The following is a 19,275-nucleotide window of genomic DNA, read 5'->3' as shown; positions in this document are numbered from 1 at the left end:
GCGGGGTGGGGATCCAGGCAGTGGGAGAGGCGGGAGATGTGGGGAGCACAGGGCGGGGTGGGGATCCCAGCAGTGGGAGAGGGGGGAGATGTGGGGAGCCCAGGGCGGGGTGGGGATCCCGGCTGTAGGAGAGGCGGGAGATGTGGGGAGCACAGGGCGGGGTGGGGATCCGGGCAGTGGGAGAGGCGTGAGATGTGGGGAGCACAGGGCAGGGTGGGGATCCCGGCAGTGGGAGAAGGGGGAGATGTGGGGAGCACAGGGTGGGGTGGGGATCCCGGCATTGGGAGAGGCGGGAGATGTGGGGAGCACAGGGCGGGGTGGGGATCCCGGCAGTGGGAGAGGCGGGAGATGTGGGGAGCACAGGGCGGGGTGGGGATATCGGTGGTGGGAGAGGGGGAGATGTGGGGAGCACAGGGCGGGGTGGAGATCCTGGCGGTGGGAGCTGTGGGGGGTGCAGGCCGGAATGGGGATCCCGGCAGCGGGAGGAGGGGTAGGCAGACAGATTCCAGTCTCCGAGCGAGCTGGTGAGTTTTAGGGCAACTGGGTTTAGAGGAGGGGGAGGGGGACAGGTTTGCTTTAACTTCTGTAGGTGAAGGATTTGAGGGAGTTGCCTAGTTAGGAGCCTGCCTCGGTTTCCCCACTGGCTTCTGCTCAACAGTCTCTATTTGCTGTAATTGTAACGCTCGATGGCTTGGCAGATTAAGGTGACCAGCTCCCAGTATTCCTCGAAGGAGATGAGCTGGTTGTTGTCTGTATCCATCTTCTTCAACAGGTCCTTCCCTGCCTCTGTGCTCTGGGCTTCCTGAAACACCAGGGAGACAAGGCAAAGCCTCAGTGGGGGAAGCAGCTGGCCAGTGAAGGCTGCGACTGGTGGGGCAGCGGACGAGGGATGCCCCCGGCTGGAGGGAATCACACCTGCTACATGGGGATGTGTGTGTGTCTGTGTGTCTGTGTGTCGCTGAGCTACAAGCTAGAGGCAGAAGTGGATAAAGGAGGGGTGAATTAAGAATTAAGGGGCATCATCGGAGCTGGTGGCAGGAAAGGGGGAGCCCAGGGCTGGGCTAGCAGGGGCTGCAGGTCGGGACTGAGGGGCACCGGCAGAGCTGGGTGTGGGGGAGATCCCAGGGCTGGGCTAGCAGCAGGGGGCTACAGGTCGGGTTTGAGAGGCCCCGGCAGAGCTGGGGCAGCAGGGGGCTGAGGGTCGCGATTGAGGGGCACCGCCAGAGCCCCCTTTGCCAGCAGTGAGCAACTGGCAATTGCCGGCGCCTTGGGGTGCGAGTACCCGGGTCTCACCTTGAGCTGATGGCTCAGCTCGTTGCTGAGCAATTTCTGGAAAGCCGCATGGTCCAGCACCTTGGCTCCAGGCGGGCCCTTGGTGTATTTGTAGAAGGTGTCCACGATGGCATGGAGGCCTTTCTCCAGCTCAGAATCTTTCCCAGCCATCTCGGCCGGCTTCCTTCCACCTGCAAAGCAAAGGCAGATGCCGCCTTTAGGGTCCCACCAGCCCCAGAGACCTCAGCCAAGGGCCCATGTCTTGGCCTTCCTGGGGATTATCTGCTTGTGCAACATTGCCCTCTGCTGGAGATAGCCAGACCCGCTCAAGTGTAGGATAGATAGATAGATAGAGTGGGTGTATGGAGATAGATAGATAGATAGATAAATAGAGGGGGTGTCTGGGGATAGATAGATAGATAGATAATCAGTGGTTCACAGTCAAGCTGGAAGGGCATATTGAGTGGAGTCCCGCAGGGATCGGTTCTGGTTCTGGTTCTGTTCAATATCTTCATCAATGATCAATGGCACAGCGAGCACACGTGTAAAGTTTGCGGATGATACCAAGCTGGGAGGGGTTGCAACTGCTTTGGAGGACGGGATTAAAATTCAGAATGAACTGGACAAACTGGAGAAATGGTCTGAAATTCAATGAGGACAAATGCAAAGTACTCCACTTGGGAAAACGGGAAATGACTGCCGAGGAAGGAGTGCTGCGGAAAGGGATCTGGGGGTCAGAGTGGACCACAAGCCAAAAATGAGCCAATGCTGTTGCAAAAAAAGAGAACATCCTTCTGGGATGCATTAGCAGGAGCGTTGTAAGCAAGACACGAGAAGTAATTCTTCCGCACTACTCCACATTGATAAGGCCTCAGCTGGAGGACTGTGTCCAGTTCTGGGTGCCACCTTTCAGGAAAGATGTGGACAAATTGGAGAAAGTCCAGAGAAGAGCGACAAAAAGGATGAAAGGGCTAGGAAACATGACCAAAGAGGGAAGATTGAAAACACTGGGTTTGTTTAGTCTGGAGAAGAGAAGACCGAGGGGGGACATGAGAACAGTCTTCGAGTATGTAAAGGTTGTTGTAAAGAGGAAGGTGATAAATTGTTCTCCTTAACCTGTGAGGCTAGGACAAGAAGCAATGGGCTCAAATTGCAGAAAGGGCAGTTTAGGTTGGACATTAGGAGAAACTTTCTGCCTTGGATAAATTGCCTAGGGAGGTTGTGGAATCTCTGTCGCTGGAGATTTTTAAGAGCAGGTTAGACAAACACACGTCAGGGATGGGCTAGGTAATGCTTAGTTCTGCCTCAGTGCAGGGGACCCGAGCTAGACGATCTCTCTAGGTCCTACATTTCTACAACTCCATGGTCATTAAGTCAAGTATTTGGAGCTGTGCACAGGAAGTGAGGAGATCAGCAGCCCTTTCCCTAGCTTTTTCTCTATTTTTCCAGGCTCTTTAAAAAGGTGGATTAAAAAAAGTGGATTTAAAATCTCCAGGCTCTTTAAAAAGGTGGATTAAATGAGCCTCAAAGGGGCCGTGCACTGCATTGGACTGGTGGGCACAATAACAGGGCACCAAGGGCTTGGGTTGAGCTGAGATGAGGACCCATCTCTCCAGCATCCTCCAAGTCCTGTGCTCCAACCCCCCGGTCCCTCCCCTGTCCCTGAGCTAGGAATAGACACTAGGGAGTCCTGGCTCCCAGCCTCTTGAACCCCCTAATTATTGCATCTTCTTGCTCTAAGAGTCTCTCCAACCCCCAAACTGAGGGGCAGGGGGGACACCTACCTCCACAGGATGACAGCCCGCCCCTTCGTTCTCTTTTCTCTCTGTCCGGCCCTGCACCTGGGCAGTCAGTTAATGTCGCCTTGCATCTGGCTCTCATTCAAGTCCAGCCTCTCGTTAGGCAACCGGTCCCACATCCATGGAAAACCCCTCCCCATCTCCCGAGCCCAGGCGCTGGACGGTTGCTGGCATCTTTCCCAGCCGGAGATAACACCAGTGCTGACTCGTTAAGAGCACGCACGCACCTGGGGAGCCGGAGTTTTAACTTTGCTCGCCCCAGCACAGGGCTCTACCCTTCCCCCCAATGGAGCGTCCCATGGGGGGCGCCATGCAGGACATGGTGGAGGGAGGCTTTGAACCCTGTGCCTTGCAGCTGCTGAGGCATAGGGCTCTGCTCGTGTCAGTGAACAGAGGAGCCCCCCTCGCACTGCAGCAGTAGAAGGTTCCCGGGGGGCTCCCAGTGGCCACCGCTCGCTTCTCCTTCCAGCCGCTGGGGACTCATTGTGCCTTTGTCCGCTAGATGAAGGAGCCCTCAGCTAGCAGAGATGCTCTCCCCCTGTACGACCAGAGAGCCTCTCCCCCGTAGGGAGCTGTGGACCATGATCAAGCCACCGCTTAACCTTCTCTTGGGTCAACCACACAGACTGAATGCCTCCGTCTTCCAGACCTCGAATCATTCTTCATAGAATCATAGACATGTCGGGTAGAAGGGCCCTCGAGACGTCACCCTTTAACCGTTCCCCCTCAGTCAGGTTTTCGCCACCTGTGATCATTTTCGTTACTCCCCTCTGGACTCTCCCCCACCTCTTTCCTGGAGGGTGAAGGCCAGAACTGGACATTGTTGGGAGCGTGAGCCCGGGAACAGAGTCACAAGTCTACCCACTTTAGGCTTCATCAAATGCTGCCTTTATTTCCACAATTCCACACAGGATTATTGTACACCGTGGTGGTGTAGCCGTGCTGGGCACAGGCTATTAGACAGACGAGGTGGGGGAGGCCACATCCTTTATTGGACGCCAACAGAAGATGACCTCCCATACCTGCTCTCTCAGACAGAATTATTGTCGTGTCTGGACCTGCACTGTTGCCAGACGAATAATGACAGACAAGGTGAAATAGGTAAATAGGCCTGTTACCACATTCCGGGACACGGAGAAACCTTTCCACCCTCCAACACAGTCATGGCCTCGCAGGATCTCGTGGGTCTGCTCCTTCGGTCCCATCCTTCAGCTTCCGGTCCCCCAACACCATACTCCAGCTGAGGTCTCCCCCAGGCTGGACAGAGCAGGACAGTTACGTCTGTAACCGAGCCCTGGGACTAGGAGAGCAGTGACGTCTACTAGGTTAGTGCCAGAGGAGTCAGGGCACCTAGGTTACATCCTGGGCTCTGGGAGTGGGGCTTAGTGGGTAGAGCAGAGGGGGCTGTAAGTAAGGACTCCTGGGTTCTATCCCTAGAGCTTGGCATGGGAGGATGGATCGAGTACGCTAGGGTGAGGGATGGGGCACCAGATCTCTGGGTTCTAGACCCAGCTCTGGGAGAAGAGGGGGGGTCTAATGGATCACAGCAGTGTGGGGCTTGGAGTTAGGTCTCCTGGAGTCTGTTCTGGGTGGAGAGTGAGGTTGGTTGTAATAACTAGGCCTACACATGTATCCTAATTGTGAGCCCAGCTGTAAGAAAGTGAGTAGAAGTTCATAAAATGTCACAAAAAGCAGTGAGTATGAAGGAATCCTCATGTTATCCTGTATTTTACAGATAGGGAAACTGAGGCCCACAGAAATGCAATGACTTCTCCAAGATCACACAGGGCATCAGTGGCAGAGCTGGGAATTGAACCCAGATCTCCTGAGTCCCAGCCCAATGCTGTAAGGTCAAGTGGGGCGGAACAGGCACATACTTAAGACATTAGGCTGGCAGCTGAAGATTTTGATTCAATACTTGACCCTGACCCCGATAAAAGATTCTGTTTTGGCCCTGTCCGCCATCCTTGGGAAGAGGTTTGGGGTGAAGTCTCATTGCTCAGCTGTGTACTGACCAAGATGACCTTCAGCCATGCCCCTGACTACCCAAAACCAATCACACGCTTTCCAAGAGTCCCTAGGAAATTCACTCTTTGAAAATCCTCATGTTGGTTCATCTGATTGGCTTGGTGGCAGAAGTGGGATCAACAGAGTCGCCTGCTACCTGGAGTCAGCGCAGCTAGGGGTGAATGGATTTCTGCAAACTGCACCAGAAAATATTCCATGCCTCTTGGATCGGTCCCTTCATTCACCCACCTTTAGCCCGTTCCCAACGAGCAGAGATACATATCACCCTGAGGCAACTGGGAATGTATTATTTCACTAGAGGGAGTGACTTCAACAGAATTAGTTAATTTAGCCACCAGGTGCTGTTCCCTGGACCCAGGAAATAAAGAGACACACCTTTCTCTTAAATCTTCTGGGTGTCTCATTGCATTTGTTCTGCTTGTACAGATGGCCATGCTCCGTGACTGGGATTACTGCAATACAAATAATAAATACTAAGAGGAGGGTGGGAATGTTCGTAAGAGACAAAATGTTCAAGTTGCAGCTGGTTGGAAAGCAGGAAAACGAGTTCACAAAAAGTACTGACATTTCAAATTTGTTACCAGGTTCTTTGATATTTTTCCATCGAAAATTGGTGGTTATGAAAATTTCAGTTTTTTTCTGTTTTTCTCCCCCCCCCCCGTTACAACTCCTCCTTCTCCCGAGGCTCATTTCCCCCACCCGCTTTTTATTACTGCAGAAAAAGTGGGGGGGAGAAAAACTGAAAAAAAATGGGGGATTTTGTAGAAAAACCCTGGAAAAGGATAGGGAAAACCCATTTTGTTGACGAATATTATTCATGCTTTTTTTTTCAAATACAATATTCTCAACGGAAAAATTTCAGCTAGCTCCAGTTCTCTGTGACTCCTTCACCCTGCTGGAGAGATGCAAAGGGGCCTTAGATTCAAGAAGAATCAGACAGAAGAGGGTTTGATTCATCCCTATGTTACTCCAGATATAGTCCGGGCAATGGTGCAGCGAGGAGGGTAAATGTGACCCTATGATGGAGAAGCAGGGGGATATTGAGTAGGAGCAGGGGATCAGCTCTGCACATTTCTAGGGTCCATTTCTAGGGTCCACCCCTGAACAAGGAGGTTGACAAACTGGAAAGGGTTCAGAAAGAGCTACAATAATGATATGAGATCTGGAAAACCTGCCCTATAGTGAGAGACTCAGGAGCTAAATCTCTTTAGCTTAATAAAGAGAAGCTGTTATGTTGGTATAATACAGGGTGGGCAAACTTTTTGGCCTAAGGGCCACACCTGGGAATAGAAATTCTATGGCAGGCCATGAATGCTCACAGAAGTGGGATTGGGGTGCAGGAGAGGGTGAGGGCTCTGGTTGGGGGTGTGGGCTTTGGGGTGGGGCCAGAAAGGAGGGGTTCAGGGTGCAGGAGTGGGCTCCAGACTGGGGTGGAGAAGTGGGGTGTGGGGGGGAGGGGGAGGGCTCCGTCTTGGGGGTGCGAGCTCTGGGGTGGGGCTGGGGATGAGGAGTTTGGGGTGTAGGAGGGTGCTCTGGGCTGGAACTGACAGGTTAGGAGGGAGGGAAGGGGATCAGGGCTGGGGTAGGGGTGCAGGAAGGGGTGCAGGCTCTGGCTGGGGGTACGGGCTCTGGGGTGGGGCTGGAGATGAGAGGTTTGGGGTGCAGGAGGGTGTTCTGGGCTGGGATTGAGGGGTTCAGAGAGCAGGGCTGGAGCAGGAGGCTGGGGCGTGGGGAGAGGCTTAGGGGTGCAGGCTCTCAGCAACACTTACCTCAAGTGGCTCCCGGAAGCAGCGGCATGTCCTTCTCCAGCTCCTATGCGGAGGCACAGCCAGGCGACTCTGCATGCTGCCCCATCTGCAGGCACCGTCCCTGCAGCTCCCATTGGAGCGCCAGAGGGGGCCATTGGAGCTTGTAGGAGCCAGAGCGGGGCCATGCCGCGGCTTCCAGGAGCTGCGTGGTGCAGCCCCTGATCCTGCTCCCCGGCTGGAGCGCCAGAGCGGGGCAAGCCCCAGATCCCACTCCCTAGTGGGAGCGCGCGGGCCGGCTTAAAATGGCTCGCAGGCTGTAGTCTCAGAAGTAGACAAACAGAAGGTCAGCTACCCCTGAGAAGTCAGGCATGGTGTGCTGCCAGGCCAGCTGTGATGTTGTCGGAGACAGAACTGGAGAATCTCGCTCTGTGACTTTCCCACCCACGGGCCAGGTCCCACCAGCTCTTCATGCCTCTCTGCTGATATGGACAAATCCAAGCACGAGGCAGAAACTAAGAAACTAATTTTTTAAAGTCTGGCTTCTGCCTAGAGATGTTTCTTTTACTTTTTAATCTTATCTAGCCACCTCCAAACATGCCTCCGTGACATATGGTACCTTCGGGGAGCGTCTTGTAACCCCCACATTCCTCATTTATATATAATTGTGATCTCACATATAAAGCAGGCCTTGTAAGGTATCAAGGGAAAGGTCATGATCTGCTGAAAGTCATTTCTCCCTCCAGAGATGTGTATCATTCAGGCATATGAAGCTATGAGAATTGTGTTGTACGGTTGTCACTAAAACATGCTGTAAATTGGGGAATTAGCCAGATATTAGCTTCCCAGAGGCAACAGCACGGAAAGTAACCAATGCCTCAGGCGGGGTGTCAAACAAACAGCCATTGTGCAGCAAGGGAGCTACAATGCAATGACTCACCCTCCTGAGGCCACACCAGGGGAATTGCTCAACCTTGCCTGGAGACTCAGCAATGCTGCCCAGACATGCCTGGACTTGTGTTCTCCAAGCACATGGACTGAGGGTATAAAGCAGAACACGGGGGGCCCAGGCTTGGCCTTTGTTCCTGCCCCCATCTATGCTGCAAGCAACCAGGACGCTCTGAAGACTCCGACTGAGGGAACTGGCCTCAAGGGTGAAATCTTGTAGACTAGGGACTGCAATATCCAGGGCGGTGAGAAAAAGTGCTTAATCTAGATATTGCCCAGTCTAATAGGGTTGAGAGTTTAGACCAGAGGTTTTCAAACTGTGGTCCATGGACCACCAGTGGTCCGCGAGCTCCATTCAGGTGGTCCGCGGATAGTTCCCTCTAAGGTGTGTACCTGAGTGGTTGCACATGAGAGAGTGAAGGGCCACCCACCTAATTAGGGGAGTCGCGCAGGCATGGTGGCTCCACTGATTAGGTGCCTGGACCCTGAGAAGATGCACATGTAAGGTGAGGTGGTGGCTTTGGGGGGAATAGGGGGTAAGTGGGAGGGGGAGGTGGGGGGAAGTGGCGTGAGAAGAAGGGGTGGGGGGAATTTGGGACGTGCAGGGCTGCGGTGCCAGTCACTTTCCCCAGCTCCTGGGCTGTGGCTGACGGGGAGAGACCCCCCCAGCCCTTCCCAGCCCCAGCTCGGGGGCTGCTGCAGCGGGGAACAGAGGGCACATCCATCGTATTAGATAGGTAAGACTACTAACATTAAAATATGAGTTGTGTGCTTTTATATGTAGAACAAAAAATGTTTATTATTAAGGGTTTTTTTTTACAATAGTTAGCTAAAGGTACAAACAACATTGGGAAAGATCATTTAGTGATCTGCCGAGACCCTCAGCAATTTTCAAGTGGTCTGCGAAAAAAAAAGTTTGAGAACCACTGGTTTAGACTGCATGCTTATATCTTCTTTTCTTTTGGTAACTACCTCTGACTTGTTGCCTATCACTTAATATCACTTAAAATCTATCTTTTGTAGTCAATACATTTGTTTTACTGTTTATCTTTACCAGTGAGTTTACCTGAAGTTTGTGGTAAATCTGCTCAGGTTTTATAAAGGCTGGTGTATATCCACTTTCCATTGACGAAGTGGTGAACCAATTAATAAATTTGCATTTCCCATCTTGAGCAGTGCAAGGTGGTATATTCCTGGGGTACAGTGCTGGGAGCTTGTGGGGGCGGGGGGGGGGCGGAATTTGGCTGGTGCCTCTCTCTGTGTGATTCATGAGTGGCTCTGGGAGCATTCACGCAATGTAGCTGGGTGTTGGGTCTCCACATGTGGTTGTGCTGAGTGATCACAGCACCTGGAGGGGTTTGCTGCTGGTCACTAGCAGGGCATTGTGAGAGACTGCCCAGGCTGGAGACAGTTCAGGGGGCACCGCGGTCCCACAGTCCCAGGCTGCACCCCAGGGATCCTGTCACACCCCCATTTCTCAGTCCATCTACATACATTCCCTCCCAATCCATAGACATCCATCCCCACAGATATCCATCCATCCATCCATCCCCATTCATACCTCTCCCTCCAGCCACCCCATCCATCCATGCATCTAACAGCCTATATACCTCCCCTGTCCGTCCATCCATCCATCTACCCACCCATCCATATACATCTATCTCTACCCCACATATATCAATCCATCCATCCCCATACATACCTCTCTCTCCCTTCACCCATATGCACATACAGACATCCCCCCACACCTTTCTCCCCATACATATCCATCCATCCATCAATCCTCAGATATACCTCCCTATCCGTCCCTCCAACCCATATGCTGCGATCCATCCATGATCATACACCCCTCCCTCTAATCCAGATACATCCCATTTCATCTAGCCATCCAATTTCTCCAAATCTATCTGTCGAGCTAATCTTGTGGCATGGAGTTCCACCAGTACAAACTTTTTACAACCTTTTTATTTTTTCCAGGTTTTTTAAATTTAAAAACAAAGACTTTATTTTAAAAAAACTGGACCAAGAAACAACCAAACCAATTGGTTACTGATTCAGTATTTTAAAAATCAACTATCCTAGAAATGTACAAGTTGAGATATTTACAAGTGATTGAACATGGGGTGGAAGAGGTAGTGTGCCCATTTGGTGTCATAGGAGAGGGCTCTGGCTGGATGGGTGGTGGGTGCAGCTCTAGATTATCAGGCTGTGCTGGTGTGTTTCACGTGGACGTCTTGCTGGGGTTACACCAGCTATGAATCAGCGATCACCGGCCCATGTCTTTGCCCCTCAGTGGTGAATGGGTGAGCACGGACCTTTATAAGCCAGTCCCACATCAGCACCAGCACAGCCATGAACAGTAGGCCAGGGATGACAAGGAGAAACCGGTAGAAAAACAGCGGCCCTGGAATTGCAAGAGCAGAGGGTTAAGGGAGAAGTCGGCTCACCTGGTTCTAGCTCTGTGGGTGTTTGTCACCCCCTCATGGCCAGTTGGGGTATTGCTATTACAAGCACCCTGAAGAACCATTACAGCTGAGATTCAGGTCTGTGTTTACCCATAGTAGGGTCAGTGGATGGGCAGATTTCCTTCTGCCTCTGCCCCCCCTACCAAAAATCCCCCAGTTTACAGGAGTGGTTTGGTTTCTTTGAGCCACAATTATTAGAGTACCTAGAAGTCTGACATCAGGGCACCTTTGTACCAGACACCCAGGGAGAGACAGTCCCTGCTACAAAGTCTAAACAGACAAAGGATGGAAGGGGGATCTGAGGCTCAAGGAGGGGACTTTTGCTAGGCCACGTGGCAGAGCACAGCCTTGAACCCAGTCGTCCACAGCCATTGCCCAAGGCTCTATGTCCCGGTGCCCCACTCGTTTGCCTGTCCTCAGCCTCACTACTGGGGCTGCCAGCCTGGGAATAGCTGTGGTTTGGGTACCAGGGCGCTCAGACCCACCAACTGATATCACACCTCTTCGTGTCATGACTTGATCTGGGGCCGGATTAAAGCCGGCGCCCCCTAGAGGGGAAATGCCCCAAGGCCCACTTCCTGAACCAGCCTGTCCCCCCTCCGCCTCCCAGCCTGGACCAGAACCAGCGCCCCCCAGAAAGAGACTCACCCACAGCCGTCAAGAGGATGCGGGCCAGGCAGGTTCTGTTCTTCCCCGAGAGGACCCAGTACTCCCCCTCCATGTCTCTCTTCATCTCCTGCACCACGAGGCCCGATGTGTGGAGGATGAGGTGGCCCTTGAAGGCCCGCAGGAAGTAGTATAGACGGCCCCGGATCAGCACCATTAGCCAGTCGCAGCGGGGCCTGTGGGCATTCACTCTGCACAGGGCAACGCTCCCCCGGGGCAGCCGGAGCGGGATGACGGCCGTCGAGCCCCGGGCGACAAAGCGATGCAGGAGGGGGCAGGCGCTGGGAGCTGGGGAAAGACTCAGGGTGAGTAACTCATAGTGGGACCCCAGGGGGGACGGTGTGTGCCATTGATTAGCTGCAGCCACTAGGGGGCGATAGGGGATGGGGGACGGTTTTACCCAGCTGATGATATGAGATTAGAACTGATTAGCAGGGAAAGGCCCCATAGCTCATTCCCCACTCCCTGAGCCAGCCATTGCCCCACCCTGGGGTTGGATCAGAACAGTGCCCCCTAGAGTGGAAAGGTCCCATCTCCCATTCCCAGCCTCCTTGAGCCAGCCAGTCCCCCACCATGGGGTCAGATCACAGCCAGTGCCCCCTAGAGAGGAAAGGCCCTGTGTCCCATTCCCTGCCTCCCTGAGCCAGCCGACCCCCAACTGTGGGCCCGGATCACAGATGGTGCCCCACAGAGGGGAAAGGCCCAGTGTCCCATTGCAATCCCCCTTGAGCCAGCCAGCGCCCTCTACAGGGGAAAGGCCCCATATCCCATCCTCCTTTATATTTTAATACATTCCCTGTAGACCCCATAGCACTCCGGTATACCCCAATACATCCCCTGATTCCCCCTGGCTATTCCCAGCACACCCCAATACACCTGTAACCCCCAGTATACTGCCTAGACATCCTAATACCTCCCTGTATACCCACCTCCTTACCTGCCACCTTCCCAACATAGGGCAGAGCCCGCACCTCCATGACCCCGCCTGGGTAAAGCCCCCCCAGAATGAGAAGCATGGCCCCATAACCCCCACTCTGCCGCACCCAGCGCCCCCTAGAACTCCCCTCCAGTTGTGTCCCACACCCCCACATCCTGACCCCCCAGGGTGCTCCCAGCCTGGCTCGGTGTGGGTGTACTGGGGATGCTGGTTCTATTGCGGGGGGGTCATAATGGCTGGGCACATCGGGTTCTATGCTCTGCGCAGAACAGATGTGACAGCAGGTTCCAACAGCTGGATCTCGCCCCCTAGTGGCCATTGCCTGAGCTGCATCGTCCCATACTGCACCTGGGACGAGGCCAGACAGACCCATCTGGGATGCAGCTGTGGCAGGGGCAACGCCAGGGACTATCCGGACTGAGATGCCCGGGGATTGGGACATGGGGTCTCTCCCCTCTAGGGGTCGTCCGTTCTGACCCAGCCCCGGGGCGGGTGGGGGGAACTGGCTTGCCCAGAGAAGCAGAGAACGTGATACAGGGTTTTTCCCCTTTAGAGGGCACCAGTTCTAAATTTCACACCATCTACTGGGTGGAATATCAGACCCCCTGAGGGGGGTGGGGTGCTACCCTGCTGCCCCCTAGTGGCTGCAGCTGACGTTCGCTCAGGCAAGTAGTTCCCCACCGCTGCCACCAATAACTGCCCAATCATACTGGAAGCAGAACCAGCCTCATCGGGTGAGCGACCTTGAGCTTTCAGGTCATTGTTGCCTGTTGAACCCAGGCGCTCCCCCCGGAGCTCCAGTCAGTGCCGCTGTCCAGCCCGGGGTGGGGGCATAATTCATTTCCACATTTGAAAGGAGCAAGAGACGGGAGAACATGGGGGGGGGGGGGGGGAGAAGAGACACCCAGCGGAAACCCTGGCTCCATCCAGCCGGCCCTGGCTCCAGGCGTCTTCTCGTGTGTGGGAGGATGTGAGAGTCAAGGCAGGTTTTGTGGACCGGCGAGGAGGCGGGGAAGGCTAGTGGTGGTGTTGGGTCCCGGTGGTGCAGGGAGCTGGCCCCAGGCGAGATGTTCGGGGTGTTCCTGCTCTGGGTCTTTGTGGGTGAGCAAAAGGGGTTTTTTTGGGGAGGATGCTGCTTCTACGGGGGAGGGAGAGAGATGGCTGTGGGGAGAGGATGGGGGAAGATGGGAAGGAAAAAAGGGACGAGTGTGAAAGCGAAAAATATTTTGGTTACTTCAAGAAAGAAGGGGGGGCACAGTACCAGGGTACAGTTGGGCATGTTGGGGGGGCGGTGTGTGGTGGGGAGGTGGGGGTGCAGGGTGACAGTGTGGGGGGGCTGTGGTGGTGCTGTGGCAGCTGTGGGGGGCCCAGTGTGAGGGTGTGGGTGAGGCAGTGAGGGGCTGGATGGGGGCGGGACATGGGGGGAAGAGTGTGAGGGTGCAGGTGGGGATGTGGGGGACCGGGTGGCAGGGCTGTGTGGTGGGGGTGCGGGGGGGCCCAGTGTGAGGGTGGGGGGGGGCAGCAGGGGGCTGGGCAGCGGGGCCGTGGGAGGCTGGGTGTGGGGGACGTAGGGTCCCAGTGTGAGGGTGCGGGGGGGGCAGCGGGGGGCTGGGTGCGGGGGACGCGGGGGAGCCGGGGGTGAGGGTGCGGGTGGGGCAGCGGGGGGCTGGGCGACGGGGCCGTGGGAGGCTGGGTGTGGGGGACGCGGGGGCCCAGTGTGAGGGTGCGGGGGAGCAGCGGGGGGCTGGGTGCGGGGGACGCGGGGGAGCCAGGGGTGAGGGTGCGGGTGGGGTAGCGGGGGGGCTAGGCGACGGGGCCTTTGGAGGCTGGGTGTGGGGGACGCGGGGGCCCAGTGTGAGGGTGTGGGTGAGGCAGTGAGGGGCTGTGTGGTGGGGGTGCGGGGGAGCCCAGTGTGAGGGTGCAGATGGGGATGTGGGGGACCGGGTGGCAGGGCTGTGTGGTGGGGATGTGGGGGGGCCCAGTGTGAGGGTGCGGGGTGGGCAGCGGGGGGCTGGGCGACGGGGCCGTGGGAGGCTGAGTGTGGGGGACGTAGGGTCCCAGTGTGAGGGTGCGGGGGGGGCCGTGGGAGGCTGGGTGTGGGGGACGCGGGGGCCCAGTGTGAGGGTGCGGGGGAGCAGCAGGGGGCTGGGTGCGGGGGACGCGGGGGAGCCGGGGGTGAGGGTGCGGGTGGGGCAGCGGGGGGCTGGGCGACGGGGCCGTGGGAGGCTGGGTGTGGGGGACGCGGGGGCCCAGTGTGAGGGTGCGGGGTGGGCAGCGGGGGGCTGGGCGACGGGGCCGTGGGAGGCTGAGTGTGGGGGACGTAGGGTCCCAGTGTGAGGGTGCGGGGGGGGGCCGTGGGAGGCTGGGTGCGGGGGACGCGGGGGCCCAGTGTGAGGGTGCGGGGGGGGCAGCGGGGGGCTGGGTGCGGGGGACGCGGGGGAGCCGGGGGCGAGGGTGCGGGGGGGGGGCAGCGGGGGGGGGCCGGGCGGCGGGGCCGTGGGGAGCAGCCTAGAGGGGACGTGGGGGGCCCGCCCAGCGCCCCCCCACCCCCGGCACTCCCGCTGCCTCTCCCGGCAGGCGGCTGCTCCCCGCTCTCGCTGGCGGTGCCGGCGGGCCCGGTGGCCGCGGTCCCCGGGGGCACGGCCCTGCTCCCCGCCGCCCTGCGGCTCCCGGCCCCGCCGCCCCCTGTCTTCCAGGTGCGCTGGCGTTTCCAGCCCACGGGCCGCCTGGTGCTGCTGCTGGCGGCCCGGGGCTGCGGCGGGGCGGCCCCCTGGCGCCAGTCCTGCCGCCTGGCCCTGGAGCGCGGCCGGGGCTACGAGGGCCGGGCCGGCCTGGGCCCCCGCGAGGCCTCGCTGCTGCTGCGGGACGCCCGGCCCGAGGACGCCGGCACCTACCGCGTCAGCCTGCTGGGCCTGGACGTGCAGGCCGCGGCCGAGGTCAACCTGACCCTGGCCCCCGCCCCCGCCGCAGGTAACCGGGGTGGGGGCGGGCGGGGACAGCCGGGGCGGGATCCCGCCGGCCGGCCCCTGCCCCGGCCCCCGCAGCTCAGCCCCTCCCCCGCCCCACCCCCGTCCCCTCCCCTCCCCCGTCCTCCCATGGGATCCCGCGTCCCACCCCCTCCCCCGTTCCCTCCCCTCCCCTGTCCTCCCATGGGATCCCGCGTCCCACCCCCTCCCCCGTTCCCTCCCCTCCCCCGTCCTCCCATGGGATCCCGCGTCCCAGCCCCTCCCCCACCCCCTATGGCCAAACCCCTGCCCCATCTGCTTTCTCCAGTCCCCATTGGATCCCACATTGCAACCCCTCCCCTCCCCCTCGTGTTCCCGTCCCTCCCCCATTCCCTGCTTCCTATCCTCACCCCCATCCCCCGTGGGATCCTGTAACCTTGTTCCCCCACATAATATGGGGATCCTGCCCCCCCACATCCCCCCAGCAGAGATCCAGCGTCCCCGCTTCCCCCCATGGGGATCCCACCCCCTACCAGGGATCCTATATCTTTGATCCTTCCCCGCATGGGGATCTCACCCCCGCCAGGGATCTGGCATCCCAGCTGTCCCCACAGATCCCATTGCAAAGCTGCCATCCCGCCCTACTCTCCTACCCTGGCCAGCCCCTGTCCCATGGTGCTGCCCCCCACCCCCATCACGGCCTCTAGTCCGCTCCCTGGGGAGGCCCAGCTAGTGCAGAGTTGAACTCAGAGCCCGGCAGGGGATCCCTCCCTCCAGCCAACCCCCTCACCCACCCTGCTCTGGCTTGTCTCCCTACAGACCCCAGTCTCCCTGCAGACCCCACCACCGTCCTGCCTCCCACCTCGCCAGCACCTGCCAGCAGCACCGAACTGCAGGGTGAGGAAGGAGAACAGAGGGGCACAGTGGGGGGGGTGGGGCGGAGGGGGCAGGTCTTGGTGTTACAGCACCGAGCTGGGACTCAGGGGATTTCGGCTCTGTTCCTGGCTCTGTGTCGCATCCCACAGTATTCTTGCCAGCAGGTTAAAGAAGTATGGGCTGGGTGAATGGACTGTAAGGTGGACAGAAAGCTGGCTAGATCCTCGGGCTCAACGGGTAGTGATCAATGGCTCCATGTCTAGTTGGCAGCCGGTATCAAGCAGAGTGCCCCAAGGGTCGGTCCTGGGGCTGGTTTTGTTCAATATCTTCATAAATGATCTGGAGGATGGCGTGGATTGCACCCTCAGCAAGTTTGCAGATGGCACTAAACTGGGAGGAGAGGTAGATATGCTGGAGGGTAGGGATAGGATACAGCGGGACCTAGCCCTGGTCTACACTACGGCGTTAGGTCGAATTTAGCCTCATTAGGTCGATTTAAAAATGACTGCGTCCACACACCAACCCCGTTCCGTCAATCTAAAGGGCTTAGTGAGGACGCACTCCACTGACTTAATGCGCTTAGTGTGGACATACGCAATTGACTGTATAAAATTGAATTCTAAAAATTGACTTCTATAAAATCGACCTAATTTCGTATTGTAGACATACCCCTAGACAAATTAGAGGATTGGGCCAAAGGAAATCTGATGAGGTTCAAGAAGGACAAGTGCAGAGTCCTGCACTTAGGACGGAAGAATCCCAGGCACCGCCACAGACTAGGGACCGAATGGCTCGGCAGCAGTTCTGCGGAAAAGGACCTAGGGGTTACAGTGGACGAGAAGCTGGATATGAGTCAACAGTGTGTCCTTGTTGCCAAAAAGGCCAATGGCATTTTGGGCTGTATAAGTAGGGGCATTGCCAGCAGATCGAGGGACGTGATCATTCCCCTCTATTCAACATTGGTGAGGCGTCATCTGGAGTACTGTGTCCAGTTTTGGATCCCTACACTACAAGAGGGATGTGGAAAAACTGGAAAGAGTCCAGCGGAGGGCAACAAAAATGATTAGGGGACTGGAACACATGACTTATGTGGAGAGGCTGAGGGAACTGGGATTGTTTAGTCTGCAGAAGAGAAGAATGAGGGGGGATTTGATAGCTGCTTTCAACTACCTGATCTAGACTATTCTCAGTGGTAGCAGATGACAGGGCAAGGAGTAATGGTCTCAAGTTGCAGTGGGGGAGGTCTAGGTTGGATAATAGGAAAAACTTTTTCACCAGGAGGGTGGTGAAGCACTGGAATGTGTTACCTAGGGAGGTGGTGGAATCTCCTTCCTTAGAGGTTTTTAAGACCCGGCTTGACAAAGCCCTGGCTGGGATGATTTAGTTGGGGATTGGTCCTGCTTTGAGCAGGGGGTTGGACTAGAACCTCCTGAGGTCCCTTCCAACCCTGATGTTCTATGATTCTATGATTCTTTCCCCAGGCCTCCGGTTCCCAGCTTCGCCCCCTGTGGCCCTGCGTCCCGGGCCTCCGCTCCAGCCCCTCTTATGTTACGTCTACCCTGCACTGTGAACCCGGATCTGTGGGCCCCGGGGCTTGCGGCCTGGGAGTTGCCTGCTCAATCTGGCCTTATGGTGGTTGGCCACGGGGCTCCCAGCCGTGCTCACGTGGCCGCCCTGCACTGCGCAGACCTTCTGTCTCGGGGCCTGAGCCCCGTCCGCACTGCAAAACAGTCCTGATCGTGTGGGTCAGTGGAGGTTCCTGGTCCAGGCTTCTCGGCTTAGATCCCAGCTCTCCTGTGCGGCGTCATGACATTGAGGGCCGGGGTGATCCATGCTTGACCCCCCCCTCCCCCAATCCCGTGACAGGCAGGCGGGTGTGTGTGGAGGAGGGCGGGTGTCGGTGAGCCCTAGGGCTGTGCTGTTGAGCAGGGCTCTGAATTTGGTTTCCTCTCTGCAGGGGACACGGCGCCGCCCCTCGCCCCGGTATGGGCCACGCTGGATGGAGGGAGAGCTGTGATGCCCAATGCTGTCCGGCTGTGCCTAGCGGGCCTGGTTCTCTGCCTCCTGGTGCTGATCGTGGGTGAGGTGAGCGGGTTCTCCCCCCTTCTGTGTGTGTGTGTGTGTCTGTGTGTGTGTGAATGCTGCCCCCTGCTGGAGGAAATATGTTATACATGCCTTGAACTGTGTGTGTGTGGGTGTGAGTGAGTGAGAGAAATAACACTGCCCCCTGCTGGAGGGAACGTCTCACACCCCATTTGCCCTCGTGAATCACACTGGATTCTCTCTGTGTGTGTCCGTCCTCATATCTATGAGTGGAAAGGTAGCTTAACATGGCCTCTGCCGCTTAACGCCCCCTACCACACCCACTAACTGGGCTCCTACTTGGAAACACTCCCTGTCGCCCGCTGAATGATCAGAGTCAACTTCACACTGTGATTCCCTTCCCCAGTATGTTCTGTCCATGAGAAACAAGGACACCTCGGGGACAGGTTCACCCACAGATGCTGCTGCAACCGTCACGACACTGTCGACGATATACGTCCTCCAAGAGATGCCCATACCAGATGGCTCAGAGGAATTATATGCCAGCCTAAGTTTCTGATCCTGCTGTATGATTGCACACACGTGCTGCCGTTTCTCCTCTCAAACCCACACTTACCGTCATCATTAGGTGGAATTGTGTTCCTGCAGCAGTGAGTTCCACCAGTTGCTGCCACACTGCTTAGTAACCTGAGACACTGTGGTGAAGCCCAGTGCAAGCCTGCATGCTCTCTGCCTGAACGGTCTTTCGTTTAAGATTGGAAGGGGCTGATGAGACGAGAAAGAACAGACGTCAAGCTCCCCGGTGAGAGCCCCACCTGGTGTAAATGTGTGTCGCTTTGCTGGAGTCAGTGTGGCCAGACCCCCAGCAGGTGTGACTCAGCCGTCGCTTCATTGCAATCAATGGGGCCAGATCCCTGCAGGTGTGAATCGATATTGCTCCGTTAGAGACAAACACACCAAATTCCCAGCTGGTGTTACTTGGCGTCCTGTCGCTGAAGCTAGCTCAGACCGGTGGATCCACCGAAGCTGGAATTTCCCATCCCCCGCCCTCCTTCGCTTTTATCACGGAAGAGAAGAGCGTGATACATTAGCCAACACTTTCTTCCTCATTTTCATTTCCCCCTCGCATTTCCCACTGCAGACTAAAGCTGCCCAAGCTTTAAGCATAATATCACATGGGATCTTCTTGCATTTTGTAGTCACCCCACATCCTGTTTGGGTCACCAGTGAGATTTGGATCCAGGGACCAGACAAAAATTCCCTCTGATAACCACTGGGAGGAGTTATTTGGCCGGGGTTAGACTAGATGACTTCATTTTCCCTTCTGGCCTTAAAATCATCCCTGACATCTTTGAAAGCATCCCTGCATTTTACACTGGTTGAAACGTATAGGTCTATGTTCATAATTGGAAGTGTGTTTGTTATCTTTAACCCACTGGCAGCAAGCATTCATCTGATCGTTAGTAGAGCATCTCTCAAATGGAATTTCCTTTATTCTCAGCGCTTGTTCTGTTTGCAGACCTATGCAGTATACATCAAGCAAGATTGTAT

At 56.6% G+C, this 19,275-nt stretch overlaps 2 protein-coding genes across 2 annotated transcripts in view; one reads left to right on the top strand and one right to left on the bottom strand.

Annotated features, from left to right (window-relative positions):
* Window positions 1-19,275, top strand: part of ABHD16A (abhydrolase domain containing 16A, phospholipase) — a 536,419-nt gene that overhangs the window by 482,943 nt on the left and 34,201 nt on the right. The gene's annotated exons all lie outside the window — the stretch shown is intronic.
* Window positions 662-3,153, bottom strand: LOC144274226 (protein S100-A16-like). Its single transcript, XM_077832877.1, has 3 exons — window positions 3,057-3,153; window positions 1,294-1,463; window positions 662-802 (listed from the first exon to the last, which is right to left on the bottom strand). Exons 1-3 carry the CDS (start codon window positions 3,151-3,153, stop codon window positions 662-664), a joined length of 408 nt encoding a protein of 135 aa, XP_077689003.1.

The sequence above is a fragment of the Eretmochelys imbricata genome, chromosome 14, assembly GCF_965152235.1.
Source record: "Eretmochelys imbricata isolate rEreImb1 chromosome 14, rEreImb1.hap1, whole genome shotgun sequence".
Classification (NCBI taxonomy): Eukaryota; Metazoa; Chordata; order Testudines; family Cheloniidae; genus Eretmochelys; species Eretmochelys imbricata.
Note: the sequence above shows the minus strand (reverse complement) of the source record. Positions and strands in the feature narration are given on the sequence as shown.

Bases quoted from the DNA above. Each gene is read 5' to 3' on its own strand.
- LOC144274226 (XM_077832877.1), bottom strand. From the start codon at position 3,153: ATGAGAGCCAGATGCAAGGCGACATTAACTGACTGCCCAGGTGCAGGG. The intron at 1,464-3,056 runs GTAGGTGTCCCC...TTTGCTTTGCAG, and splicing joins CGGGCTGTCATCCTGTGGAG to GTGGAAGGAAGCCGGCCGAG. The intron at 803-1,293 runs GTGAGACCCGGG...CTGGTGTTTCAG, and splicing joins AGCTGAGCCATCAGCTCAAG to GAAGCCCAGAGCACAGAGGC.